This window comes from Sorex araneus, chromosome 5 (assembly GCF_027595985.1).
Source record: "Sorex araneus isolate mSorAra2 chromosome 5, mSorAra2.pri, whole genome shotgun sequence".
NCBI classification, from domain to species: Eukaryota; Metazoa; Chordata; class Mammalia; order Eulipotyphla; family Soricidae; genus Sorex; species Sorex araneus.
Genome location: NC_073306.1, coordinates 55,099,895 through 55,127,638, shown reverse-complemented (window position 1 = coordinate 55,127,638; position 27,744 = coordinate 55,099,895). Strand labels below are relative to the sequence as shown.

The 27,744-nt window shown below is 62.1% G+C and overlaps 1 protein-coding gene across 1 annotated transcript; it reads right to left on the bottom strand.

The window, feature by feature from the left end:
• Positions 1 to 64: 64 nt before the first annotated feature.
• ALDH4A1 (aldehyde dehydrogenase 4 family member A1) lies at positions 65 to 27,744 on the bottom strand. Its single transcript, XM_004603670.2, has 15 exons — positions 27,647 to 27,744; positions 15,224 to 15,317; positions 14,174 to 14,266; positions 10,882 to 10,929; positions 10,428 to 10,583; positions 8,487 to 8,636; positions 8,324 to 8,398; positions 7,333 to 7,520; positions 5,245 to 5,318; positions 3,898 to 4,094; positions 3,739 to 3,786; positions 2,993 to 3,145; positions 2,236 to 2,357; positions 1,638 to 1,756; positions 65 to 1,100 (listed from the first exon to the last, which is right to left on the bottom strand). Exons 1-15 carry the CDS (start codon positions 27,700 to 27,702, stop codon positions 988 to 990), a joined length of 1,686 nt encoding a protein of 561 aa, XP_004603727.2. The 5' UTR covers positions 27,703 to 27,744; the 3' UTR covers positions 65 to 987.

Below are 27,744 nucleotides of genomic sequence, written 5' to 3'. Positions count from 1 at the left end.
CCCCCGGCCCAGAGGCACTGGGTGCCAGCCCCCAACCACATGCAACAGCACCACCAGACCAGAGTTCCATTAAGTCACGGTGTTTTATTAGAAGGCGCTGGGCGTGTGCCGTGTGAGACCCACAGAGAAGGCCCAGAGGGAACCAGCACAGAACCTGGGTGCAGACAGAGCCCCTCCAGAGTGACAGTCACACGACCTCTGACCTGGTAGCACGTGGGAAACCGTCACCCTGGCCCCAGGCAAGGCTGTCCTGGAGAAGGGCCCAGCACTCCCAGGGCACCCTCAGGCAGGGGACGGGTCCCCTTAGGGCAGCCAGGAGACCCAGAGGGAGGACTGTACAGGCCAGCCCAGGCCCAGGCCAGCCAGGGACCCAAAGCTTGGTCTCCGGGCTGTGGGGACAAGGAACGATGCGTGGCTCCCCCCGCCCGTGGGAACGGCCGCAGGAAACCCCAGGCCCCTTCCCACGGCGGGGATGGAGGAGCTCAGGGAAAATGGAGGCAGCTGGAAGCTCTGAGACTCTCCAAACCCTGCCCGAGTGGAAGGAGCCACGTTAGTGGGCCACCTTGGAGCACCAGGCACGTGGCCAGGGGCAAACGGTCTCCCGTGGACACAGGCCCCTGGGGAAAGGCACGAGGGTGGCCAAGGCGCAGACTCCGGCCCTAGTGTGTGCAGGCCACAGTGAGTGAGGAGGGTGGGCAGGCCACCGAGGCAAGGTGGTCCCGGTGTGGGCTGAGGCAGCCCAGAGCTGCCACGGGGGCAGAGGAGAGACAGGGCGCCACCTCCTGGCTGGAATTTCTAAGACAGCAGGTGGGCATGGAGGAGCACCTGGAATTAGAGGTGGGGTGCCCGACCCCATGAGGGCTGGGACGGGCCAGGGGAGGGCGGGCCAGGGCCAGGGCCAGGCTGACCCGGGGGCAGGTGGCTGGGCACCCCGTGGGCTTGTCTGGAGGGAGCGAGGCGGAGAGTTGGCCGCGGCGTCCCCGCGGGTCACTGCATGTAGGAGTAGCGCCAGTCGCCCAGAGGCTGGTGGGTCTCCTTGATGACCTGGGGTGACGTCCACCGCAGGACATAGTGGGGCCCCCCCGGCTTGTCGTTGGTTCCTGCGGGAAAGACATTTCTGTAATTTGCGGCCAAGACACCACGCTACGGGGCTGGCCTGAGAAGGGGCAGGCAGGATCGAGGAGAAACCCATGTGCATCAGGGGCCACGGGCTGGGTGAGGTAGGGGGTCCGTGATGCCCGCCGAGGGTGGGGGGGCCTAGGGACAGTGTGGGACCTGGGGTCTGGCCATTAGGCTGCCAGACCCTCTGGCAAATTCTGCCCTCTCTGAGCCCATTTCCCACCTGCACAAAGGGGCAGGGAGGAGGGGCCACAGAGGTAGCCCAGTGGTCAGAGCATGTGCTGCCCCCGCACTCAGGACTCCCAGGCTCTAGCCAACGCCCCAGGGCAGCCCCGGCACCACTGAGGGTGCCCCACGCTGGACAGTCCAGCTCTGGTGCCCTGACTCCTGCTCCGGAAGATGGGGAGAGGCCCACCCACGCCCGGGGAGACCCCGAGCCAGCACGTCTGAGGGGCTCAGCACAGTGCCTCCCTGGTGCCCCTCCCCGCCCCGATGCAGGCACCGGGCTCTCCCCTCACCAGAGGCGCGGGCCCCCCCAAAGGGCTGCTGGCCCACCACCGAGCCGGTGGACTTGTCGTTGATGTAGAAGTTGCCGGCGGCGTGCCGCAGCATCCTCGTGGCCTCCTGGATGACGGCCCTGCAGGGACAGCGGGTGCGAGTTGGCCGCTGGCTCCCCCCAGCCCCACAGGCGCCGCGGGCCACGCCGGGCAGGGCAGCACCGCTGCCAGGGTGCGGGGAGGCACACCGGGCGGCATGCAGCAGAGGGCTCCAGTGCCGCCTCCACCCTCTCCGGGCTAGGGAGGCAGGGCAGGGCAAAGCCTCCAGCCGGTATTCTCCTGTCCACAGCAGGAGGCCACGGCCTCACCCCGCGGGGACCACCGGTCTGGGAACGCCGAGAAGCTCCCACTCCCCCGTCTGCCTGGAGACACGGGGCCCAGGTGCTGCACCCTCGAGGGCGGAGCCACAGCCTTGTGCCTCTGTGCCCGGGAGGGTCTTCCCGTGCCCACCACGAGGAACGCTGAGACAGCACGGGGGAGGGCGGCATTACTAAGGGGCCGTGTCCGCCGAGACAGTGGACCGAGCACGGCGGGGAGGGGGGCGGCTGCCAGCACTCACTTATCCTGGGCGAACACTGCCCCCGTGAGGCCGTAGCTGGTGGTGCTATCGACGAGCTGCAGGGTCTCCTTGTACTTGTCATCCGGGTAGACGTACACGGTCAGCACCGGCCCGAAGATCTCCTGGGAGAGGAGAGGCTGAGTGAGCCCCCCAGGACGGGGCCCGAGCGCCTGGTCCCTGCTGGGGCTCACACCCACCTCAGCCCCCGGGAGAGGGCCCGGCGCCGTGCCTCTGGCTGCTGCCCACCCCACGCCCGGGGAGCCGGAGACACGAGCCCTCGGCACAGGAAGCCCCGGCAGCAACTGTGCCAGGGCTGGTCTGTGGCATCAGCCACCCTCGGCCACCACAGTGGCGGGAGCCCCCTGGGGAAAGGCCTTGGAGCCTGCCCGCCCCCCTTCCCCGCCCCCAGTCACACACCAGCTGTGGGCGGCCCCTGTAAGAGGGGGGCAGGGAGGGGCCCCAAGGCTGTCGTACCCACCGTGCATGTGGGAGCCTGGGTTCAACCCAGGACCACTGGAACTTGGGCCCTGGGCTGCTCCAGCACTGGCCACCCAGCACTGCCAGGTGTGGCCCCAAACCAAGAGAAAAATAAGGGCAGGGGGGTGTTGGGGGCTGTCAGGGTGGGGTCCGGCCGAGGGCAGGAGCTGAGTTGAGGCGCTCTGTCCAGCCCGGCCGGCTCTCACGGGGTCAGCCCCCGGGAAGGCACTGTGCCCTGTGCGTGCCGGGCGGGCGGGCGGGAGGCTCCCTGGGCCCAAACCTCCTTCATGATGGGTTCCTGGGGGTCCTTGCTCTCCACGATGCACGGCTCCACAAAGTAGCCCACCGAGTCGTCACACGTGCCCCCCGCCAGGATGCTGAGGCTGGGCGAGGAGCGGGCGTGCTCCAGCCACTTCTTGATGCGGCCGAAGGACTGTGGAGGCGGGGAGAGGGCGTCAGGGAGGAGGCGGCCTCCCCGGCACCTACGGGATTCGGCCCAGGGTCTAGCTGGGCCACGTCACACAAGGGTGGACCTGTGCGTGTCTGTGTATGTGTGTGCACGTGTTTGTGCATGTGTACATGTGTCTGTGTATGTGTGTGCATGCGTGAGAGGGGGACCACAGGCAGCCTGGCACAAACATACACACAGGCCTGCTCAGCTATGTGTGTGCTCCATGTGTGTGTCCACACATGCAGGCTACAGGTGCTCACGTGCCCACGTGGTTGACACAAACTCGTGCATGTGGACTGGCAGGAGCTCGACATGGCGGGTCATAGGGGCTGGCGGAGGTCACGGACAGCGGGCCTCGAGGGGAGTGGGCTAAGATACGGAGAGCCAGTCTGGGGGCTGTGAGCGAGTATGCCCTCCCCAAGGCCAGGGGGCCGGGAGGGAGGTGGCCGAGCCGCCTTGCTAGGGAACAGCCGGGCTGGGCTGCCCCCCAGGCAGGCCCCCCCGCCCCCGCCGCCTCCCTCCTGCAGCGAGCACAGACCCAGCCTCAGCAGCCCAGCTCCGGGCCCTGCACGTACCTTGGCGTCGATCACTGCCGAGAAGAAGGTCCCGAAATCTTCTGCGGGCTGGAGGCCGGGGAGACACAGGGAGAGGAGTGGGCCGCGGGCCCAGGCAAGGGGGCCCCTCCCCGTGCACGCAGGCCTGCAAGCCCATCAGCCCCCCGCCGGGCCACTCACGTTGCCCACTTTGATCCTGCTGTGCTCCTCCAGCAGCCGCCCTTTGATCTGGGGCCACAGCGAGCTGGGCACGTAGAGGCGGGAGCAGGCCGAGCACTTCTGCCCGCCGTACTCGAAGGCCGAGCGCAGGGTCCCGCTCACCACGCTGTCCACGTCGGCCGAGACGTGCACGAAGTGGAAGTTCTTCCCTCCACACTCTGCGGGGGCCGGAGGGGGGCTGGGGGTCAGGAACCCCCTCCCACTTATACAGACAGTGCCGGCCGCGACCCACCCCCCGAGAGGCGGTGCCCGGACCCTCCGTGACCCAACACTCGGGGAAAAGGGTCGTCCAGGGCGGGCGAGCCGCACCCCAGCTTCCTGAGGGTGACCACCCAGGCGGGCACCGGCCAGTGGCAGCTGGGCGCTGCAGGCCCCTCAGACACTGTGTCCAGCCACCTTGGCCCCCTGGAACCTCACAACTGCCGCCCACACTCACTCCCCTTTCAAAGACAGGGAACTGGGGCAGAGGGAGCCCGAGGACGGGGAGAGGCAGCACGGGCCCCCGGGAAGGCGGCAGCACCCCACAGAGGCCCGCTGCTCCCGCTCAGATGGGCTGGCGGCAGGGGTGGGGCACAGCTTCCCTCCACTCCAGCCTGGGGCCGGGGTCAGTGTCCCCCACAGACCCTCCAACTGCAGCCCTGCCGGGAAGGTGTGCCGGGCCCCCTTCCCCGCAGCCCTCCCCCTCGGGTCCTGACACTTCCCAAAGTGCGTTCCGGAAAACCCCGAGGCCAAGGGGGCTCTGCAAGGCTGGGTGCCGCGGCCCCAAGAGTGCGGGAAACACCCCAGGCCCAGGGAAGCGGCAAAGCTCTGCAAAGTCCCGAGCCGGGGAGGCGCCTGCTGGAAGCCCCTGCCAACCTCTCCGCCCAGCCCCCGGCTTCGCTGCTCCCGAGACAGTGCTCATGGCCACCTCCTGGGGTCTCTCCGCAGCTGCCCCCGTGGCTGGCCCTGTCCCACGAATGCAAATGGAAGGAAATGCAAGGTTCTCTTCCTGGGTCACGGTGGCCGTGTATCGGGGGCTTAACGGGTGAAGTGGCCGCAGCCACTGTGCAGGCGGAGCCGATGCGGATGGACAGTTCTCCGGGATGGGGCTGGTGCCTGGAGAGGCCTCCAGAGCCACCGCTGTCCACTACTACGGTTAGGGGGGGCTCCCGGGCCTCATCCCGCCTGTGTCCAGCAGGCACTGAGGCAGGCACAACACGTTCCTCGGGGGAGAGCAGGGCAGGCGACAGGCTCCCCTCAGGCTCCCCTGCCGGAACGGAGGGCTGACAAGCCCCCCACACCCCCCGGGTCAGAGGCCAGGGCCCTTACCTCCAGCCAGGCGCGGGAAGGTGCGGAACCGGTCCAGGTTCTGGGCCACCTGCTTCCACAGGTGCTTGAAGGTGCTGTAAGCAGAGGGGAGACTCAGGCACGCAGGAAGGGGAGGGCCCTGGGGTGGGGGGTTCGGTGCAGTAGGGGGGTGGCAGACCCCAGCAGGGCAAGGGGCAGGGGTGGGAAAGGCCAGGAGGGGGACACAGTAGGGGGTGGGGCTGGGGCCAAGGTCGTGGTGACAGCAGGGAACGGTCAGGACGGCAGGGGAGGCTTGGCAGCCAAGCAGAGCGGTGGCCGGAGTGGGGGTGGGGGGTGTCCTGGGCTCAAGTCCTGCTCCTGCACTCGGGGGCCGTGTGACCCTGCACTCCCTCCTGAGCCTCTCTGAGGCTCCACTTCTGAGCCTCATCCAGAGGCAGCAGGAACGAGGCCCAGCTGGCCGGGCTGTTCTGTGCATCTCTCCAACGCGGCCTGTGGCTCAGCCTGATGCCGGGTGCACTGCAGGGTGTCCATGGGGGGAATCGGGGCTGCGGGGTCTGCGAGGGTGCCCCCCCCCAGTCGGTGCCCAGGCTGCCGGGGCCAAAGCCAGGAGGCTCCCGGGAGAGGGAGCTCAGAGTGTGACCAACCTCAGCACCACGAAACAATAAAAATGCTAATCACCAGGGAGCCGCGCGGCAGCTAAGACTAATTTATGACTTTCCTCCCTTTAAGCCGCTGCTCATCGGAGCATGGCAAATGGGGGCCGCTGCGCCGCCCGCGCTCAGGCAGGCCCCCAGGGGCCCGAGCAGAGCCCACCTTCTGGGAAACGGCCCTGCTCAGCGATTCTGCCGCTGCCGCTGCCTGGCGAACCCGGCGGGGAGCCGAGAAGGGGGCCGGGGGAGCCGACCGCTGGGCAGAACAGCCAGCGGGGCAGGGGGCCCGGGACCCCTGCTCTCTGCCCTCGCAGATGCCAGCACGGGCTTCGGCGTGTTTATTCCCACTGCCCTGAGCCGGCACAACCCCTGAGCACCCCCACCCAGCCCCGCAGGTCCAGCCCCGGATGGTGATCCCGGCCCCCTGCTTGTCCTCTCACGAATCGCCACTCCCCTGCCCACTGCTGCCCCCCGCAGCAGGCCCCGAGGTTCCTTCCGGGACAGCCACGCTGCTGACTGCTTCCGGCCAACACGGGGTGGCCAGAGAGAAGCTGGGGCTGGGCCCCAGGGGTCAGGGGTGCAGAGACCCAGGCCCTCCTCCGCCAGAGCCTCCGGCCTCAAGAGACCCCAACCTCTGGGTTTCCATGTAAAACGGCTCTGCCAGCTGGTGCGGGGGGCCGGTCCCTGCCAGGGTCAGAGACGGCCACACGAAGGCCACGGGCTCCCGCTCACAGGGCCGAGGGCCGGTGCAGAGACCAAGGTGCTTCCTCTCCTTGCTCACACTCGACCTGAGTCCCATCCCAGCACCGTCTCAGGCCCCCGCGGGCCCCCCGGGAGAAGCCTGAGCCCTGTGGCACCCAATAAACACCAACCGTCCTTGATTCCCCTGGCAGGCAGCGCCTGCCCGCACCCACCGTGGTCCCTGAGAAGGGCCGTGTGCATGCAGGAGCCAACCTGCTTGGCCAAAGCACAACCTCTTAACCTCTTCTCCCCACCCCCAAACTCCACACTCCAGCCACACGGACCACCGCCCAGAGCACCCAGAGCTCCGCCCACTCCTGGAACACGCTCCCGTCCCCGTCTCCAGTCTGGCCCACTCCTCAGCTCAGATGTCACCTCCTCCGAGAAGGCTCCCTGATTCTTCTCCAAGTCAATGCCAAGCTCCCTGTGCCCTGCCTCAGGGGCCACCCAAATCAGCGCTGCCCGGCACCTGCCAACGCTCCCTCCTGCTCACGCCCCGCGTGCTCATCAATGCCGTGAGGTGGGCACCTGCGCCCTCACGGCCCCACACTGGGCGGCTGAACGAACAGGCTCAGAGGGGTGAAGCGGCTCACCCATAGTCACACAGCAAGTCCACGCGCGAGCCTGGAGCTGTGTCTCAGGGTCCCAGCAGGGGCCTGATGACCACCCCCTCTGCCCAACCCCCCACCAAGCACCCCGCCCCACCCCAGGGACTCACGGCACGCTGCCCGTGAAGTTGATGCCGCAGAGGTGCTCGGAGCTGGTGATGGCGTCCCCAAAGGTGGGCCCGTCGGCCGGCACAAACTGGATGATGTTGGGGGGCAGCCCGGCCTCCCGGAGGATGCGGTAGACGGCGTAGCTGGCCAGCATGGCGGTGTCGCTGGGCTTCCACAGGACCACGTTGCCCTGCCGAGGCGAGAGGGCGACTCTCAGCGTGGGGGTGGGCTGCCCGAGACCCCCTCCCGCCCAGCCGCGGGCGCTGTGCCCTGGCCGCCCCTGCTCTGGGAACCCGTGGCCATGGCGTGTGGCATGTGGGGGGAGGGGCACGCGGGGCGCTCCTGCCCGCCCCAGCTCCCGGCCCGACGCACGCAGGCGGGTCTGCGGGGCCAGGAGGGGGCACGCAGCCCTCCACAGTACCCCCAGGATCCCCCTGAGCACAGGGCCGGGCCTTCTGCCCCCCACACCTCGCACCCCCACCTCCGTGCCCAGGAACCCCGGGGAAATGGACAATCTTCACTATCATCCCTGGCCACGAGCCTGATCCCACCCACTTTGCATCCTGGTCACCTCTCTAGCTGGGCGACCTGGACCAGTGTGCCCCCAGCCCGCCGCCAGCCCTCCGAGGCCAGCCGACTGCCCTTGCTACTGGCCACGCGGAGAAAGCCGGCACAGCCGTGCCAGGTCAGCCGTGCGAGCTCCTTCGGGCCTCGAGGGCCTGGATCCCGCACTTTCCTGCAAGTCCCACTGAGCACGCGAGGAAGCTGGGGGCTTATCTGGGGCCACCCAGAGGGGAACAAAGTTGGGGTCCCACCCCAGTCAGACCCCAGAGCCCTTCCGGGCCCTGAGCTGCTACCGGCTCTGGGCATCCCCTCTCCCCACCCAGGATTCGAGGGCACAGGCGAGATGGAAGCACCCGCTACTCCCATACGCCCACCCACTGAGAGGCAGGTGCCTGATATGCCCCACGCCCGCCCCGTGCCACGACTTACCATCAAGGCGGGCGCCCCGGCCAGGTTCCCACCGATGGCAGTGAAGTTAAAGGGGGAGATGGCGGCCACGAAACCCTGGAGCGTTGGGGGGCGGGTAAGAGGAGCTCAGGGACCCCCGCGGCTACCTCCAGCCCCCGCCGCCCCGCTGCCCGCCCGCGGCTACCTCCAGCCCCCGGTACACCACGCTGTTGGTGCTGGGCGGCACGCTGATGGGCTGCTCCCCCTCCAGCTGCATGGCGAACATGGCGTTGAACCGGAAGAAGTCGATGAGCTCAGCCGCAGCGTCGATCTCCGCCTGGATCACCGTCTTACCCTGCGGACAGGAGGCCGGGAGCATGGGGGGGTGCGGGCCTCACACTGGCTGCCTCTGGGGGGGTGGGCGGCCCCCACCCCAGGACGAGTACGGGGGCGGGGAGGCACTGGACCCAGAGCCCCCACCCCCAACTGTGAGCGTCCCTCCAGACCCTGCGTCCTCCCTGACAGCTAGGTTAGAGCTGACAGGACTCTCGCCCCCGCGCAGGGTGGAGAGGTTCCTTTTCTGTTTGTTTTTGGGTTTGGGGCCATACCCAGCGGTGCTCAGGAGTGATACCCTAGTGGGTGCCGGGAATCAGACTTGGGTGGGCTGCGTCCAAGGAGAGCACCCTCCCCGCTGGTCTCACTTTCTCTCTCTCTGCCCCTCCCACCCCCCAGGGATGAGAGTTTGATCCCTGGTCTGGGGTGGTCCAGGGGGTCCCAGGTACCACAGGGTATGACTAGCACTGTCTCCTCAGGCACCAGCGCTGAACCCATGACCCAGCTGACCGAGAACTGGTCAGGAAGCCTGTCTCTCTCTCTCTCCCCCTCCCGCACACGCAGTGCCCTGATCCGTGTGGCCACACTTCCTGAGGGGAACAATCTCATCCAAGAGTGATGCTGAGAACCTGACGGGTGTGGGGCTGTCCTACCACCTCCATGCAGCAGGGGGCGCCCTCACCACGGGACAGCAATCAGGAAAAGCACTGAGCCAGCAAAGGCAGCTGTGCCCTGCCAGAGTCCCTAAGGCTCTGGGGAGCGCAGAATTAACCCTTTATTCCTCTGTTCTTCTCATGCAACAACAAGCAAAAGACATTATAACCACCTACGACTCCAGTAAGACACGATCCAGAAAGCCAGAGACCATCATGTGCCCTCCCCGCCCCCGCCCCCGTGTATAAAAGGGCACCCTTAGAGTGACACTGACATAGAGAGACTCCTGGAGCAGTCTGAGCTGTCACCAACAGGTAAGCAGCTACAGGAACCCAGAAGGCAAGAATGGTCCTTCTGGACCAAGAAGGTTCTGGAAGCTTTGCAGAGAAGGTGCTATCTGTATCCCATCTTTTTTATTTTTTCCTTTTTTGGGTCATACCCGGCGATGCACAGGGGCTACTCCTGGCTCTGTACTCAGGAATTGCTCCTGGCGGTGCTCAGGGGTCCATATGAGATGCTGGGAATTGAACCCAGGTCGTCCACGTGCAAAGCAAATGCCCTACCCGCTGTGCTATCGCTCCAGCCCCTGAAGCATCCCAACTTGAGGGTCAAGGCTCCCAGGGAGGAGAGAAAGACTGTGTCTTCCTGAGATGGGGGGGCGGGGGGGAGGGGGGTCAGACACACAGTGGCAGGGAGACAAAGCCCACAGTGCCCGGACTGGGTTCCCACTGGCCGGCAGGAAGGGCAGGCACACCACGGGTGGGCCCTGAGACCCAAGCTCAGGCCTCAGGGGGACTCTCAGTGACCGGGAGAGCGTGGTAGCTCCAGAAGGACCTGCAGAGAGGCAGGGTCTGGCTAGGCGAGGGTCCCTGCAAGGCAACTGCTTGTTCCGGCTATGCAGGAAGGGCCTGTCCAGGGACAGGGGGATTCGGGGAGGGGCCTTCCCTGACGTCGCACCAGCCGTGGCCATGTGACCTGCCGGCGCTGTGGTCACCTGTCCCCCGCACCAGGCCTTCTCCCTAAGCTATTCCCTGAGCTGGGGTCTCCACTCGGGCTCGTCCAGGGTCTCAGGCCCCAGAGCCCGTCCGGTGGCCGTGAGTGACCAGGCAGGCAGGCAGCACGGACCCCCGCCCGAAGCCCTCGGCTGTGGGCAGCTCACCTGGCCCACCATGGTCTTGGCAAGGATCTCGGCCCTGCGCGGCCCGCTCAGCATGTCGGCGGCCTTGAGGAAGATCTGGGCGCGGTCAGCGACGGGTTTCAGGTCCCACTCCTTCCGGGCGGCCAGCGCGGCGCCGATGGCTTTGTGGAGCAGGTTCTAAGGGCAGGAGCCGGCTCTCAGGCTTCCGGCCTGGCCCTGCCCGGGCCAGACCAGAGCCACAGCGGCTGCGGGCACCCTCTCCCCTCCCCTTCCGATGCCCTGTCCCCGCCCTCCCTTCCGCCCGACGCAGCTGCCAAACCTGCACCCTCTGCCACTGGCCCCCTGGCAGAAACGGCCCTGTCCTGTCCGAGATGCCCACCAGGGCCCCCCTTCCCTACCCGCCATGGTCAGGTGGAGGAAGGCCACTTCCAGGTCAGCACCCACGGGACCCTGCCTGCAGCCTGCAGAGACTCACCTTGTCTGCGTAGCAGAACTTAGCCACCTTGTGTCCATGGTTAAAGGGCTGAAAGGACAGAGGAGCGCGTGGTCACTGTCGAGGCCGGGAGAGACAGGGCCGGGCTCGGACACTCGCACCCCAGCAGCAGCTGCTGTTCCGAGTTGGGGTCCCCGGGCAAAGCCCAGTGCCAGGCCCAGGCGGGGTGAGGGCGACGCTGTGTCCAGACACAGGCTGGGAGGCCAGTCCACCACCGGCTAACTCGGACTGTCCCCGGCCTCAGCACAGAGGGGAGCACCCGGGGGACCCTGGGGAAAGCTCCCCCCAGCCGGGCTGCTCAGGGCCAGGTGCTGTGTGTGGGGCCCCGTGAGCCCTGGCAGAGCCCCAGCAATGGTGCCCGAGATGCGCCAGAGCCCGACGCAGCTACAAAGGCAGACCCCGGCAGGCAGGGGACACGCCTCTGCCTCTACACTCGTACTTCACGTCACCAGTGCGCCCTCCTGGGCTCCCAGCGGGCAGCTGGGGACTCTCTGGGCCAACAGGGCAGCTACCAGCCAGTCCTGCCGGCCCCAAATTCCCCAGATGCACTCGCCATGCCTGCCCTCGGTTAGTAACGCGCAGCAAAGACAGAGCTAGAAAGCAGCTACGGAGCTGCCACCACCGTCCAGATCTGCACCACCACCACGACCACCGGTCACCAGCGCAGAAAACCAGGGGGCTGGCGGGGGTCTTCGTTTCAGCCCCAGGCAGTCACCGCACCCTCTCCAAACCTGGGAGGCAGCTGTGACGCCCAGGGCCACGGCGGCGGTGAGCTGACCCTTCGATTCAGCACACCCGGGGGACACGCTCCCCAGGGCCAGCACTCGGCGTGGCACCGTGGCACCGAGGCCTGCCTCCCCGACCCCCGCCACCCTCCCTAAGGCCTAGCGTCTGAGGTTCCCAGGAAACTGGTCTGGAGGCTGCAGGGAGAGACTAAACGGGGGCGCCCACCCAGGGGGCCCGGGCCCAGAGCAGGAGGGGCTCAGCCCCACAGGAACGGGCACGACAGCCCCACGGTGGCAGCGGGGGGATTCGAGGCCAAGGTCCCTCCAGGACCGGAGTCTGGCTCCCCACGGGCAATGAAGAGGGGACGCATTGGCGGCCGGAGAGAAAGAGCAGTGGGAAGGGCGCTTGTCTTGCATGTGGGGAGCCCCTAGGGCCCCCCATGCCGCCAGGAGTGACCCTTGAGCCCTGCCAGGTGTGGCCCAAAATTCAAAATGAAACCGAACCGTAAAGGCAGTGTGGACGCTCCAGGTCTCCTGCCTGCAGCCAGGATGCGGATCCAGGCAGGGCAGAGGTGACCACACACCGGCTGGGGAGGGGCCCATGCGGGCTCTGCGCATGGGAGACCTGGCTGCATCTCCAGCAGCACCTGGTCCCCTGAGCACCACGGGGAGTGACCCCTAAGCAAGAGCCGAGAGTTCCTGAGCCTGCTGGGGGCGGGTGGTTCCCGTCACCAGCCCCCAGCCTAGGGGCAGGCCAGGGCCCGTGCCTGGGGGCATCTTCTCTGTGGGAGTTGATGGGCACTGGGGGGACTGGGGACGGGACGCAGGAGAGCCTCGGCACAGGGACCGGCCTCTCAGACCTTCTCTAGACCCCCCTGCACTGCACCCTTGGAAGTCTCAGGTTGGGGGCTGAGCCCCAGCCCTGCAGCAGGATGGGGGGGGGGGGGGCAGGGGTTAGGGGCGCTGGCTTGCCAGAGTGGTGAGGGGCACGACTCGTCAGACCCTGGGCCCTAGTTACCGGGGCAGTGGGCGGGGGGCACCCCTCCAGCGGGGAGTGCTTGAACTTCCTCCTGGAAACCAGCCCCAGGCCCCTTCGTGTGGCTCTCCCCCGGGCTCGGGGCTGCCCTGTGCTCAGCTCCGGGGGATCAGAACTCCCCTGGAAGGCGCCCACGCCGAGAACCACCAGGGTGTCCCTGCAGATAGGTACCCCGTCCCACCCGCCCTCCTTGAGGCAGGGTTCGAGCCTGAGCTCCGGCGGGGAAGCCTGCAGTGGTGGCGGCAGCAGGCAGGCGTGGGACGGCCGCGCCCCCGGGTCTGTGCCTCACAGGACCCTGGGCCCCACCAAGCCACGGGAGTGGGAGCACCCAGCCACGTGCCGCCACGTACCGCCGTGAGCATGCTGAGGGCCGTGTCCCGAGCGAGGCCTCACCGGGAGGGGCCGGCCACGCGGGCAGGCGGGCAGGTGGAGACTCAGGAACATGCTCAGCAGCCAAGTATCTGCCCCCCCACCTGCCCCTCGGCCACTGGGGGGCCAAAAGGGCAGCCCAGGTCGTCCCTGGACCTCTGCCCACGGCAAGCCCACGCCACAGTGACAAGTGCTAACGTGCTGCTTCACGTGACTCTTTAGAAGGTCGGGGTGTGCAGATTCCTGAGTGGCAGCAGGGAGCCCCGGGTGGAGGGGCCGTGTCAGATGAGCCCCACAGCCCCCGTCTCTCTGAGCTCATCCCCTGACCCGATGGTCCAGGCTCCAAGGGCTCCAGCGGGAGGGCTTCCAGGAGGAGGTATCTCCTGTCCAGACAGCGAGTATTATCCGGGGTGACCCCGTCTGCTGGATCAGTGGGTCCGCCCAGCAGCCGGGGCTTTGGCGACGGCTTTCTCTGGAAGGCTCACCTTGGTTCTGACATGAGGCCTTTCTTCCTGCCCCAGGCAGAACATCCTGAACTTACCTGGGCTACTGACCCCTTTTCAGAAAAACAATAACAACAAAATAAAACCACACCAGTGTGCCCTAGAAATTTACCTTTTTTTTTTTTTGGAGCTCCTATGGCGTATTTGATATGCCAAAAACAGTAACAAGTCTCTCCATGGAGACGTTACTGGTGCCCACTTGAGCAAATTGATGAACAAAGGGAGGACAGTGCTACAGACAGTGCTTTTTGGGTCACACCCGGCGATGCACAGGGGTCACTCCTGGCTCTGCACTCAGGAATTACTCCTGGTAGTGCTCAGGGGACCATATGGATTGAACCCAGCCCCTCTACTTTCTTTCCGGGAACAAACCACCTCCCAGTCACACCCAGGGCTGCAGCCACGCTGCCCGAGGGATGGGACATGCCCCGGGGGTGCAGCCCTGGGGTCAGCCATCAGCTGCTCAAAGCAACAGGCTCTCACATCCTCCCAGCCCAGCAGTGGCCTCTGACCCCGGGCTTGCTTCTGGAAGCTCGAGCCAGAGGTGGGGCCGGAGGGGGTTCGAAAAACCCGGGGTCAGCACAGAGCTTCCCACGGGCCCACAGGGAGTGGCGGGTGGGGGCGGTGCCCACTGCACTTACCGACACCTGATACTGCACAGCTGAGGTCCACACCTCCTCGTCCCCCACCACACACGGGATGGCTTCCGTCTGGCCCTTCAGGTCCTTCAAGGCCTGCGAAGGGGACAGGGAGACGGTCCCAAGCTGCCACCCTCTTCTGCCTGCCCCTGCCCACAAGCCACAGCTGAGCTGGCACTGGGAGACACTGGGCAGGGGGAGGACTGAGCGGGGGCGGCCGGGTCTGTGACCGGAGAGTGGCCCCGAGCAACACCACTTCCTGCCTGGCTAGACCTACCCACTACAAAGATACGTTCTTGTTCTGTTTGTTTTTGGGGCTCCCCCTGTCGGTGCTCAGGACTTACTCCAGGCTCAGGGATCACTCCTGGCAGGGCTTGGAGAACCATATGGGGTACTAGGGATCGAACCCGGGTCCGCTGCATGCAAGGAAAGCACTTTACGCGCTGTACTACTGCTCTGGCCCAGGACCATGGCACCGTGGCAGAGCACTGGACGGACCCCTGTCCCACTTCACGGAGGACCTGCTGCTGGGCATGCCCTAGTGGCCGGGGAACACTGCCCAGCATGACCCAGAGTGACCCCACCACTAGGGCCCATCCCCCCCGCAAGAAACCTCATGGGAAGTTTACAGGAAACCTCAGCATCTCTGAAAATCACGGGGAAATGAATGAAACCGTAAACTACAGCTCGTGTGGGGCTGGAGAGGGCTCAGCGGCCGCACACCCGCTCTGCACGCAGGAGACCCGCCTACCAGCCCTGGCGCCACACGCGGCCCCCGGAGTGACCCCTGAGCACAGAGCACAGCAGGGAGGGCGCCTGTGCTGTCCAGGTCAGCCCCAGGCCAATCCCGAGCACTGCCAGGGGAGGTCCCGGGTGCAGAGCCAAGGGTAAGCCCTGGCCACTACTGGGTGGGGGCCAGAAACAAAGGGGAAACAGAACGTGGGTGAGTTTATGACGCCCCCCCCCCACCTGGGCTACAGCCCCCCCGAACCACAAGCTGGCCCCGGCCACCCCCACACCTCCCCTCCAAGGGGGGGCTCCCCGCCCGGTTACCTTCTGCAGTGCGTCTCGCTCGGGGCTGCCCGGGGTGAATGCCAGGATGGGCTCATTGGCGACCTTCAGAGAGGAAGCGTGTTTCCATCGCAGCCTGTGGGCAGGGCAGAGGCGATCAGCAGGGGTGGCCTCCAGGCCCAGAGCCCTCCTCTCCGCAGGGGGTCCAGAATCCTCCAGACCCACAGGCGAGGGGAGGCAAGAAGTGGCTGGGGGAGCCCACAACGCCCCTGCACCAGAGAGGCAGCTCAAAGGGCGGGGCCCGAGCTTGGCTCACGGCAGCCGGCCGGGGCCCCTCCCCAGCCCCACACGGGCCCGGGCAACACAGGAAGGCACACAATAAGCACAAAGCACACAAAACACACCCAACTTCAACTGATCTTAGGCACAAGAGAAGAAGTGATACAAAACCCAACTGCATTTTATTTTAGTTTTGGGCCCACACCTGGTGGTGCTCAGGGGTCACTCCGGCAGTGCTCAAAGGACCCTATGGGTGCACCTGGGTTGACCGTGTGCAAGGCAAGTGCCTTACCTCCGTACCACCATTCTAGTCCAAGCTCAACTTCAAATGGCAGTGCTCCTGCTCTCAGTCCTCCCGTCTCTATCCTCCCCTTACTCCCAGTGCTCCCGTCTCTATCCTCCCCCTGCTCCCACTGCTCCGTCTCGATCCACTCCCTGCTCCCAGTGCTCCCGTCTCTATCCTCCCCCTGCTCCCAGTTCTTCTCCTTGGGCGTGTGACCCGCCCCCTTGGACCTTGTTTGTACCTTTGGGAATAAGAATAATCCTGCCCCACGTACATGGCGGGATCAGGAACGTAAGTCCGTAAATGCAAAAGCCTTTGTGTGTGCTGGCACTTAAGGGGGTTTCTTTTCCCTCCTCGGATGGTCTCTTCGGCCCGCTGGGCAGCCCCTACCTCAAACTCAGGCGACAGTGTAAGCAAAGGCTGAAAGGACATCCCGGAGCTGCCTCCCCCGAGGGGCTCTCTGGAGCCAGGGCCAGAGACAGCACAGAGCACAGACACTCACCCTGCAGGTGGCCGAGCCCAGCTCCATCCTGAGTACTGCATACGGCCCCCTGGGCACCACCAGGAGTGACCCCTGAGCACAGAGCCAAGAGTAACCCCTGGGCACAGTGAGGTGAGTTCCACAGACAAACATCAAAACCAAATATGGGAGTTAACTGAGGGTCCCTGGACACGACAAGCCCCACAGGAGAGATCCCTGGGAGCAGAGCCAGAACGAGCACTGCCGGATGAAGCCCCAAACCAAAAGAGGAAGAGTGTGAGACTGGACCACCAGAAGTTTAACCCTTAAGTGCTATATATATACATATATAAACTTGGAACAAAGGCTGTTATAGAACTGGGGGTCAGCGAGATAGCACAGTTTACAGTGGGGCGGGTCTGCTATATCTCTTGCTTTCATGCGGCTGACCCAACTCAACACTCAGCATCCCATCTGGTCCCCCCAGCACCACCAGGAGTAATTCCTGAGCACAGCCAGGTGAGCCCCCAACCCCTCACCAAAAAAAAAAAAAAAAAAAAAGAAACCTCTACCTAAAGGTTACTATAGAAAACTCCACACTTAACCTCCCCCGAAAGGCCACGCCGGGCATTTTTTCCTCTCAGGGGAAGTGTTCTCTGTCGAGCAGGTCTCTCTCTTCCTGTATTTCCCAAATACGTCTTACTCCACCAACGTCTTGCTTCCTGGCTTAGCTACTGAAATTCCCTTCTGTGAGGGAAGGCTCCGTGCCTCGGAAGCCTGGGTCAGATTCAGGACGGACTCCCCTGCCAAGAGCAATTCCTCGCCCCAGCGGGTCCCACGGCTCCCTGGGAACTCAGGGGGCGGGGATCACCCCCCCTCCACTGGGCGGGTCCAGTGGCACCCAGGGGTGGTGTGATGACCGCCTCGAGGGGCCGGTTAGACGTGAGGCCTGTGTCGTGCAGGGCCCGTCCCAGACTTCCCCGGGTGCCCTCGGGCAGAGGGGCAGCAGAGAAGCCCTTCTTGAGTGGCCATCTCCCTGGCCCCTCCCTACCAGCCCCCAGAGAACCTGCTCCCTCTGCTGGGATCCCCGCCACACTTTCCTTCTGCTAGCCACACTTCCCTTCTGCTCGTTACTCTGTTACTAGCGGGGAGCCCGCTGCTTCCCAGAGCGTCCCGCGTGCCCTGTGGATCCAGCCTTCCTCCCAGCGGCAGTGTGCTAGCCGACCTCCTAGTCCACCAGGGCAGCCCCCAGCTCTCTCCCACGGCCCTGGGCTGCCGTCCCCTCAGATCACAAGTCCTCGGGGCCTCGCTCTGCCTGGAAGGGCAGCGTGGGAAACAAGCCAGCTCACGGTATCAGCCAAGGAGTGGCAAGAATCACCCAGCGCCTCTGCCCAGACGTGCCTGGGAGAGGAGGGGTCGGGAGTGGGGACCGTGGCATTCGAGACGAGCAAGAACCCTAGGTCCAGAAGGCGGAGAGCAAGCACACCCTGGGGTCCCGGGGGGGGGGGTCCAGAAGGCTCCGAGGCAGGGCTGTGCTCCTCTCCCGCCCACCCACCCCTGCACGTGGCACACTCACTCCACACCCAGGGGAGCACAAGAGGCGTCCCCTTGGGGGCTGAAGGGAAGGGGCACAGGACGGATCCCAAAGGACTCGGCTCCCCTCCATCCTAGGGCTGCTCCTTCTGCCCACCCCAGGGCCTCCACCCTCTGCAGGCACCAGCTCCTACGCTGGAAAGGCCACAAGACCAATAATACATCTGCAGCAGCCAACTTTAGGTGGGACGGAGTGGTGGGCGAGCCCAGGCAGCCTCAGCCAATCACAACGAGTGGAGCAGGGCTGGAGGAGCCGGGCCAGTACCCACCCTGGTCCCACCCGGATGGCCTCTGCCTGGCCCAGCTGCAAATAGCAGGCATCACTACCTCCAAGGTAAGGAAGTTACTGCTTTTCTTTTATTTTTTCCATTTGTTTGGGCTTGGGGGTGGGGAGCACCTATGATGCTCAGGGGTGATTCAGGGCTCCTGCTCAGGAGTGACCCCTGGCAATGCTTAGGAGCGCAAATGTGGTTTTGGCCGCTGGGGATTTGGCCGTGACCTCCACGGCCGCCTGCAAGGCAAGTGCCTTCCCTCCTGTACTCTCTCCAGCGCCTTTCAGGTTTAACATGAAAACCAGGCTGTCACGCTCGCAGAGACAGAGGGAGCGAGTGCTCAGCACGGATCTACCCAGCGACTCCTCATTTCTGCTCCAGGCAGAGTCCAGAACCCTCCCACGGGACACTGCCCAGGACAGATCACATGCTGGGATACAAGGTCCACGCCATCAGGAGGACAGACGTCACATCGAGTATGTTCTCAGACCACGAAGCGCTGAAGGTGAAATAAACCACAAACAGAAAGCTAGAAAAACTTAAAACTTAGAAACTAAACAACGTATTGCTGAACAACCAGTGAGTCAAAGAGGAAACTGTAGAAGAAATCAATAGATTCTTGGAAACTATTGGGGCCAGAGGCATCGTGCGGCTGGAAAGGCGCTTGCCTTGCACAGAGTGAACCCAGGTTCCATCCCTGGCACCCCCATCTGGTGCCCTGAGACTGCCAGGAGTGAGCCCTGAGCACAGAGTGAGGAGCAAGTCCTGAGCCCGGCTGGGTGTAGCCCAAAAGTCAATTATATTCAATTCCTGAAAACAAATGGGAAGAAAGATCCAGAACAAAGACCCCGCAAAGGAAGGAAGTTCATAGCAAAACAAGCATCTATCAGGTCAGAAGAAAACGTCATGTAACACATCTTACGACACAAGAACAACAAAAGGATCCCAAGATAAGCAGGAAGGAAATAATGAAACTCAGAGTGAAGGTTGAAGCGCATGGAAACAACCAACCAAAGATACAATCAAGAACGGATTTTTCAAAAGAATAAACAAGAGCAACAAAACTTTAGCTAGACTTCCAGAAGGAAAAAGAGAGAATAATAAATTGCATCTGAATTGAAAGAAGTCACAACAGATACCAAAGAGATTCCATAGATCATGAGATTACTATGAACACCTTACGCCATGACACTGAGATGGATCGATAGAATCTTAGAATCACCCAAGATTTTTGTTGTTGTTATTGCTTTTTTGGTTCACACCTGGTGATGCTTAGGGGTTACTCCTGGCTCTGTGCTCGGGAATACTCCCAGCAGTGATGGGGGACCACATGGGATGCTGAGGCTTGAACCCGGCCTGGCTGTGTGCAAGGCAAACACCCTACCCGCTGTATATCACTCCAGCCCAACAGACCGATTATTAATGTCGCAGACAGGAAGACTAGGGAAGTCCTACCTCCTCCTCCCGCCCACATCATGGCAAAGAACTTTCGGGGAAGTAATAAAGCCCTAAGTCTGACCAACCTTGTGGATACAGAATTTCGCAAGACCAGATAAGACCTTCTCCAGCTGCGGACCTGAGGACCCCTCCCCACAGAAAAGAGCCTGAAGGAAATTACTGGAGAACCCTCAGTTCCTTCCTTTAACCTGATTAACCCTCAGCTAGCCAGGACCGAGAAGCCTTCTTTGTACCTGCTGGAATGACTCTGAGAGAAGATCCAGCCAGATCAAAGGTCCAGAAAAGGAATTTCAAAGACCACTCCCAATTCTACCCACTTAGCAAAAAAAAAAAAAAAAAAAAAAAAACACGCTAGCAATGGACTTTTATCTAGCTAGAAAGTCTAAAAGCCACCTTGAACAAGGGGAGGGCGCGCATACGCTGCCCCAGCCCATGTCCTGCTTGCACGCGTGTGGCCGAGCACAAGTGTGGCCCGCACCTCCCCTCCTGAGAGTGTACTTTCCTGTCTGACGCTGGGCGTGTGCAGGGGCTCTCTCCGCCCTCGGAGAAGCCCATGCCCTCCCGTGAGCGTGTTACTCTCACTTTCCCTCCCTCTTCACCCTCAAAACCCTCCAATAAGATCTGTTCTACCTCACGGCTCGCCTACTCCTGAAGTTCTCTGCAAGGCGAGAAGAGAACCCGGTAACCCTGGGTAAGGCTTAGGACGGACTTTCCTTTTCCTTCAAAGGGCCATTTCTCGTCCCAACCGGAGTCTGTGGCTCCCCGAGAAATCGGGTGGCAGGGACCAACTCCCGTGCCAAGAAGGCCAAGTGGATGTCAGGTGTGGCTTGACGGCCACACCTGGTGGTGCTGGCGGGGCTCTGGCCCGTGCCGAGCAGGAGGCCATCCAGGCTACCGCAGACTTTATCAGTCCTAATCTCCCCAGCTGGGTCTCAGGGTGGCAGAGGGGGATCAGGAGAAAGTGACCGGCTTTCTCCTCCCCGCCTCACGTAAACCACCTGTGGGGGCCACCCACATCGATTAACATGAACACTGAGACAGCAAGCGAGTGTCTCCCCCAAAATAAAAGCCTGGGCCCAGATGGATTCAGTCGTGTGTTTCTCTAAAACTTCAAAGGAAGTTTTTTGTCTATTCTTTTCAGGATCTCCCAGAAAGTCGAAGAAACAAGAATTCTCCCAGCTTCTCTGAGGCCAGCATTACCCTGATACCATAAGCAGTTTACATCATGGGGCTGGAGCAACAGCACAGCGGGGAGGGCATTTGCCTTGCAGTGGTCAACCCGGGTTCGATTCCCAGCATCCCATATGGTCCCCGAGCACCACCAGGAGTAATTTCTGAGTGCATGAGCCCGGAGTAACCCCTGTGCATCACCGGGTGTGACCCAAAAAGAAAAAAAAAGAAAAAAGTTTACATCAGTAAAACAGAAAATCAGATAAAGATCCCTGATGGACACAGAAACAAAGATCAGCAACAAAAGCTTAGCAAAGTATTCAATGTAGGAAAAGAATCATACTCTTCCCTCTAATGGAATTTATTCTGGGCATACAGGTCAATTAGCGGGATATACATGAATACAAATACAGCTAAAATCATTAAAAGGACTTTTTAAAAAATTACGGGTAGGGTGTTTGCCTTGCACGTGACCGACCCGGGTTTGATTCCCAGCATCCCATATGGTCCCCCGAGCAACACCAGGAGTAATTCCTGAGTGCATGAGCCAGCCAGGAGTAACCCCTGTGCATCGCCGGGTGTGACCCAAAAAGCAAAAAAGAAATTTTTTAATTATGATCCTGGAGAGATAGTTCAGCGGGGGGCAGAGGGGGGGCATCTGCCCTGCACATTGCCAACCCGGGTTCTATTCCCCAGCCCCCCCACATGGTCCCCCAGGATTGATCCCTGAGCAGAGTCAGGAGTCAGCCCTGAGAACAGCTGAGTGTGGCCCAGCCCCCAACCCACAAATCATCTGCTAAGAAGCAGATGCAGAGGAAACCTCCCCCTCTCCCCAACTCATTTCCACCCTGTAAATAGCAGGGTAAGTTTCCTGGGGTTGCCTCTGCAGGGGGTGTTCACCTGCCTCAAGTGACCACCTGCTGAGACTTCCTCTCCCCTCCCCCTCCCTGCCCCCCCAACTTCCTCCTTAACCTAACTGCACTTTCAGTGTCTCCTGCAATTCCAAAGGGACCACTGCTGCCTCCTCCTAAAGGAAGGAGGCTGGGCCTGATTTGCCTGTATCAATCCCCTTGTCCCACCCTCACCTATAGAAACCTCAGACTCAGCCCCTTTGTCCGAGGGCCCTCCCCCCCACTGCAGTGGACACTGCCAGGTTCACTAACCCAGTGCAGCCCTGCCTCCCCTCATTCCAGAGCGCTGAGCTGACCGGACCTCGGGCCCGCAAGGCCAAGAGTGACAGAAATACCTTTGAAAACAAACTAGGGCTGGAGCCATAACACTGTGGGGAGGGCACTTGCCTTGCACGCAGCTGACCTGGATTTGATTCCAGGCATCTCATATGGTCCCCGGAAGCCACGGGGAGTGATCCCTGAGCTCAGAGCCAGGAGTGAGCCCTGAGCACAGGCGTGGATCCACCAAAATGAAACCATGATAAGATAAATAAATACAACCTAATGTGCAAGGAATGCCAGGGTCACACCAGGCCCCCAGGACTAACACTCCAGGGCTGGCCCGAAAGCTGCAGTGAAAGCCGAAGTCCTTAAGGCAAGGTGGTGGCAAGGAGGGAAACTGCCCCAGCTTCAGGCCACTTTCATTATCAGAACCTGATACAGCTAATCCCCCTTATCACTGTGGAGATAAGGCCAGCAGGGAGGGAGCGAGAAAGTGCAGGGGCCAGGGAAGGGCCAGAGAGGGCCTCCAGCCCAGGACGAGCTATTCCACTTGGGCCACTGGCTACTCGCTGACCAGCAGGATGCACCCTCTGCTGACAGAGCAGCCCACAGAACCCGCCACGCGCAGGCCAGTTCCCTGCCGCAGCCTCCTCCATTCACAGGGCCTGGGAATTCCTCCATTCGCTGGTTCCAGCCCTGGGAAAGGTCAGTGGGAGGTGACCTCTCGGAAAATGTCCTGGCAGAAGCATGGAGCCTCTCGAAGGGCCGGTGTCAGTGAGGCTCCGTCTCGCTAACGCCTTCACCTAAGCTGCCCCAGATGGGCCGCGCTCATCCCAGATCCCACAGCCGGGCACGGCTGGCTCAGCCCGGCACCCGCTGCTGCCCTCCATGCGGGTCCGTCCCGGTGGAGACGGGGAGGGAAGCGGTGAGGGAGGCCACTGGAATTTCTAACCGCCAAATCAACCCTCTAAGGATTTATTCTGCAGAGAACAGGAGGTGGCCCACAAAGGTGGTCCAGACACTGCCCAGAGACAGGTGCAGAGGGCCAGGCCCCAGCCCACGCTGTCCTCTGGACCGTCCTGCGCCCTGGGCTACTCCCAGCCCGCCCCTAGCCCAGAACGGCGCTGGACAGGGTCCTGTGCTTGGGAGACCGGGCAGTGCTGGGATGTGCCAGTAGCCCCAGTGTCGCCGTCCCCGTCCATGTGCCCAGTGTATGTGCACCTCGGCAGACCCAGGAAGGGGGGAACAACATTCCAGGCAGGAGGTTGTCTAGCAGCTGCTGGAAGGGAGAGAGAGCAGGCGGGTCCGAGAGTGTGAGGGAACACCTGGACAAGTGGCAAGTGCTTCTCTTTGTTAAATTTCTGGAGCCAGATAAGCATGTATCCTGGCTTCTTTCAGAGACCTGACAGCAAAGACCTGAAGAAAGAGTTAGTGGAAAGAGGCTGGAGCAATAGCACAGCGGGTAGGGTGGTTGCCTTGCACGCAGCTGACCCAGGTTCGATTCCCAGCATCCCATATGGTCCCCTGAGCACCACCAGGAGTAATTCCTGAGTGCAGAGCCGGGAGTAACCCCTGTGCATCGCCGGGTGTGACCCAAAAAGGGGGGGTGAAAAAAAAAAAAGTCAATGCAAACTAAAATAAATAAAAAGTGTGTGTGTAGGGGGTGGGGGCAGGGTCCGACAGGAGGCTGCTGCATGGGAGGCCCACGGTTGAACAGCTTCAAGCCAGGGGTAAGATCCCCTTCATGTCCAACTCTGCTGAGGTGTGACCTATAAAATGGGAACAGGTGACTTTTTATTTTTGAGGAGGGGGAGGCTAGGAATGCCAGGTGACAAAATGTTGACACTGACAGGTACATGAGGAGGTACCTGTAAAATAATACACGTGAAAAGTGCATGAATGGGGAGCTGGGGAGATAGTACAGAGGGGAGGGCACTTGCCTTGCACAAAGCGACCCGGGTTCAGTCCCTGACTACCCTCAGGCGGGATTCTGGAGCACAGTCAGCTCTGAGCAAGGTCAGGTGTGGTTCAAGCTCCATCCCCACCCCCCGCCCCCACCCTCCAACAGAAGACAAGGTTGACTGAACAGCAGCTAGTGCCAGGAGCAACCCTTCCAGGGCCAACCACACAGGAAGGGGGTGAGGGCCTGCGGAGGACAGGGCCGGGAAATACCCCCTGTGATCGAGCTCGGCTCAAACATCCCTGGGCCTTACCCGGGCCTCACCTGTGTGGAGCTCAGGGCTAGTCCACGGACATGCGGTGGACAAGCCCCGTCTAGTAAAGCCGCCAGCTGCAAAAGCAGCACTGGCAAAGGAGCCAGGTTTAGGTTCATTTAGATCCATCAAAAACAGGGGCTGGAGTGATAGCACAGTGGGTAGGGCGTTTGCCTTGCATGCAGCTGACCCGGGTTTGATTCCCAGCATCCCATATGGTCCCCCAAGCACCGCCAGGAGTAATTCCTGAGTAACTGAGCCAGGAGTAACCCTGTGCATCACTGGGTGTGACCCAAAAAGCAAAAAAAACTACCAAAAAAAAACACCATACATATCATGGAAAGCTAAAGAGGATTACTCATCAAAAGCAGGAAAACTGGGGCGGGGAGTAGTTTAAAACTCTCTGCACATGCTTTTCGTGTCGGAGCATGGGGCTGGATCCCGGACCATGAAGCACCATGCCAGGGACTCCTGAGCACCAGAGTGCAGGGAAAAAGGAGGCGGATGGGCAGTGGCCGTCCCTGTGACCTGAGATTCTTGGCAATTTTGTATTCTGGAGGGAGGGACACAACTAGCTATGCTTGGGCTTACTCCTTGCTCCGCACTCGGGGATCACTCCTGGCAGGGCTCAGGGCTCTATTGGTGCCAGGGATCGAAACCAGGTGGGCTGTGTGCAAACCAGGCACCCTACCCGCTGGACTATGGCTCCAGGCCCCCATTCATTCACCTTTTATGTGCCTTATTTTACAAGTACCTCCTCAGTTGCATGTAGGTGCCCCGTCCCGCTCACCTGCTGTACTATCACTCTGGCTCCTATGAACATATATGAACCAGAGAAACAAACAAAATCAGAAACATCTTAAAAGATGGGCTGGGATTCCTGGCCAAAAAAAAAAAAAAGGTGTGTGTGTGTGTGCATGTGTGTGCGTGTGTGTGTGCGTGTGTGTGTGTGGTGGGGGGGGTGATTGCAAGAATATCCTCATATTAGTTCTTCAAAGGAGGTGTTTTTCTTGGCACCAGAATATAAAATGGAGAAAGCACACTAATAAGCACACTAAACATGTCCTAAGAAACGTCCTTCCAGAAATGCAGACGCTGCAGGACATGGTATCTCCTGAAAATCTGACTCAGAAAGGAAGGAGTGAGGAGTGGCCAAATTCCACTGCTGGCCAAGGGCCCCGGCTCCAGCCAAGAACAACGGCACCCCCAGAGATCCCTGGCAATGTCTGGAGAGAGAGAGTGAGTGTGTGTATGTGGGTGGGGGGCGGTCAGAGCAGGGGGTGCTGTGTAATCTGATAGTGGAGACCAGGAGTGCTGCTAAACACTCTATGAGCACGAGGTGAGCCCCTCTGCGCCCCCGTTCCCATCCCCAGTCAGAGTTTATCTGCCTCAAAGTGCCCACAGTGCTGAGGTTGAGAAACTGTCCAGGGCACCGGGCCAGCGTCTCTATCGGAAAGGTAACCTGAGCCCAGAGCTGATTGCAAAAGTTTCTGCCCCCATGCCCCAGGCTCTGGAATTAAAAACAAGAGTCTGCGGTAGGCCAGCTGTGGGGTCTGTCCGGCATCTACTGTAGCTGGCAGATGAGCTGCCCACCGGTAGGACGGGGCCAGCACTGTCCTGTCTGTCACAAAGCCAGGCCTATGGAACCCGTCATACTGGACGTTTCCTTCTTGGATGGATTCCCTTCCACCAGCCACTAGACATTACTGAAGTGGAAGCCTTGCTCCCCCATTCGATGAAAACTTTGTTTTCATGTGTGTGTTCCCAAGTGCCCCTCCCCCCAGGGAGGGTCTGGCATTGCACCTGCACAAGGCAGGTGCAGGGCAAACTCATGCCTTCAAGAAGCATCCATCTATGGGGCTGGGAGATAAAACAGCACGTAAGCACGCCTCTGGACCAAGCTTGATCCCCTGCATCCCATGTGGTCCCGTGAGGACCACCAGGACTGATTCCTGAGCGCAGAGCCAAGAATAAGTCCTGAGCACCACCAGCCATCAACCTGTCCCAAAACAAAAGAGCCATCCACCTAGGGTCTGAGATGGGTCCTCTTGGTGCCAATGGGACCACGCTGAGGGGGTGGCTGGAATCTCATCTGCTGAGAAAACCTCTTTCCTCTTCCATGGCCCTCCAAATCCCATCCCCACTCAGAGCGGACACCCCACTGCTGAAATGCACCTGCTGAGTCAATCCGTGGGTCATTAATTAACTCTAACATCACACAGCTCAGCAGGGAAAACGGAGGTCACAATGCCAGGGTCAGGTAAACAAGATGAAAGTTGGGGGCTTGGGGGGTGATGGCGTGGGGGCGGGGGGCACAGGCTGCCTGGCTTTGGAAGGGACAGCAGACACATTGATCCACAATTCGCCAAACTGTGGCTCTGGGTCCAGGAATCCAGCACGTGCGCACATCTGTGTGTGTGTCTATGTGTGTGTGTGTGTGTGTGTGTGTGTGTACTCACACACTGGGGCTTGCAAATCTGGCTTTGCTAGGCAGCCCCACCTCAAAACTGTACCTCACTTTCTTTACCTGTAATTTGGAAGAGTAACATCCGACGCACTTCAACTGAAAGTGACAATGATGACAACTCCCATGTTGAGGGCACTCACATGTACGGAGTCCTCAGTCGCCGAGGCCCGGGGCCAAGCACCGCATGAGCACTCCCTAAGTAAGCTTCCTGCCACCAGAAGGAAGGAGTCCCTTCGGCCAGAGAGAAAGTCCAGCCCTCAAGGTAGCTCGCCTTGCAGCTGGCTGACCCGGATCCCATCCGCGGCACGGCGGCGCTGGGTACCCGAGCACTGACCCAGGAGAGCGCCCTGAGCACGGCCCCAGACACCAACTAAACGAACAAGAAGAGTCCCCTTTCTAACTCGGAAATCGGGGAAGGGACAGGTTCGAGATCCCGGCAGAGATGGGGGGGAGGGGGGAGCGAGGTCCGGGCGCTCCGCGTGTGGGTGCGGCAGGCGGACGGAGAGAAGCGGGGCGCGCACGGGCACGGGGCAGGGCGGACGTGGGGCACCCGGCGTGCACGGAGAACTTGCCGTCCGTAGGCTCCTTCCTGCCCCGAGCTGCCCCACCCGGGCGACCACCGGGAACTGTGAGATCCCCGCGAAGGAAGGTGCGGGGAGGAGCTGCGGGCAACCAGCCAGAGAAGGACCCCGGAGGGTCCCAGACCCCCTGCCAGCAGGCGCTCCTGGGGCCCTTCTGGGAGGTTCCCGGGACCCCTTGCCAGCAGGAGCCCCCGGGGCCCTTCCGGGCAGTTCCCGAGACCCCCGGATGTTCCCAGGACCCCCCTGCCAGCAAGCGTCAGTCGGGCCCCTCCCGGTGGTTCCCAGGACTCCAGAGGTTCCCAAGATCCTCTACTAGTAGGCGCCCCTCGGGCCCTTCCCGGCGGTTCCGGGACCCCCTGCCAGCAGGTGCCCCTGGAGCCCTTCCCGGAGGTTCCCGGGACCCCTTGCCAGCAGGTGCCCCTGGGGCCCTTCCCGGAGGTTCCCGGGACTCCCTGCCAGCAGGCGCCCCTCGGGCCCTTCTCGGCGGTTCCCGGGCCCTCCCCGCCGAGGGACTCACCCAGCCCCGCTCCAGGGGCGGGCGCGCAGGGCGCAGCGGAGCGCGAGCAGCGGCATCCCGACCCTCGGCGCGGCGGTGTGCTGCCCGGGCCGCCCCGC

What these genes read in the sequence shown, in the direction of transcription:
- ALDH4A1 (XM_004603670.2), bottom strand. Translation starts at nt 27,702, where the DNA reads ATGCCGCTGCTCGCGCTCCGCTGCGCCCTGCGCGCCCGCCCCTGGAGC. An exon ending in TGGTGTACCGGGGGCTGGAG is followed by an intron (nt 8,399 to 8,486) that starts GTAGCCGCGGGC and finishes CCAACGCTCCAG; the next exon opens with GGTTTCGTGGCCGCCATCTC. An exon ending in TGGGGGGGCCCGCGCCTCTG is followed by an intron (nt 1,101 to 1,637) that starts GTGAGGGGAGAG and finishes TCTTTCCCGCAG; the next exon opens with GAACCAACGACAAGCCGGGG.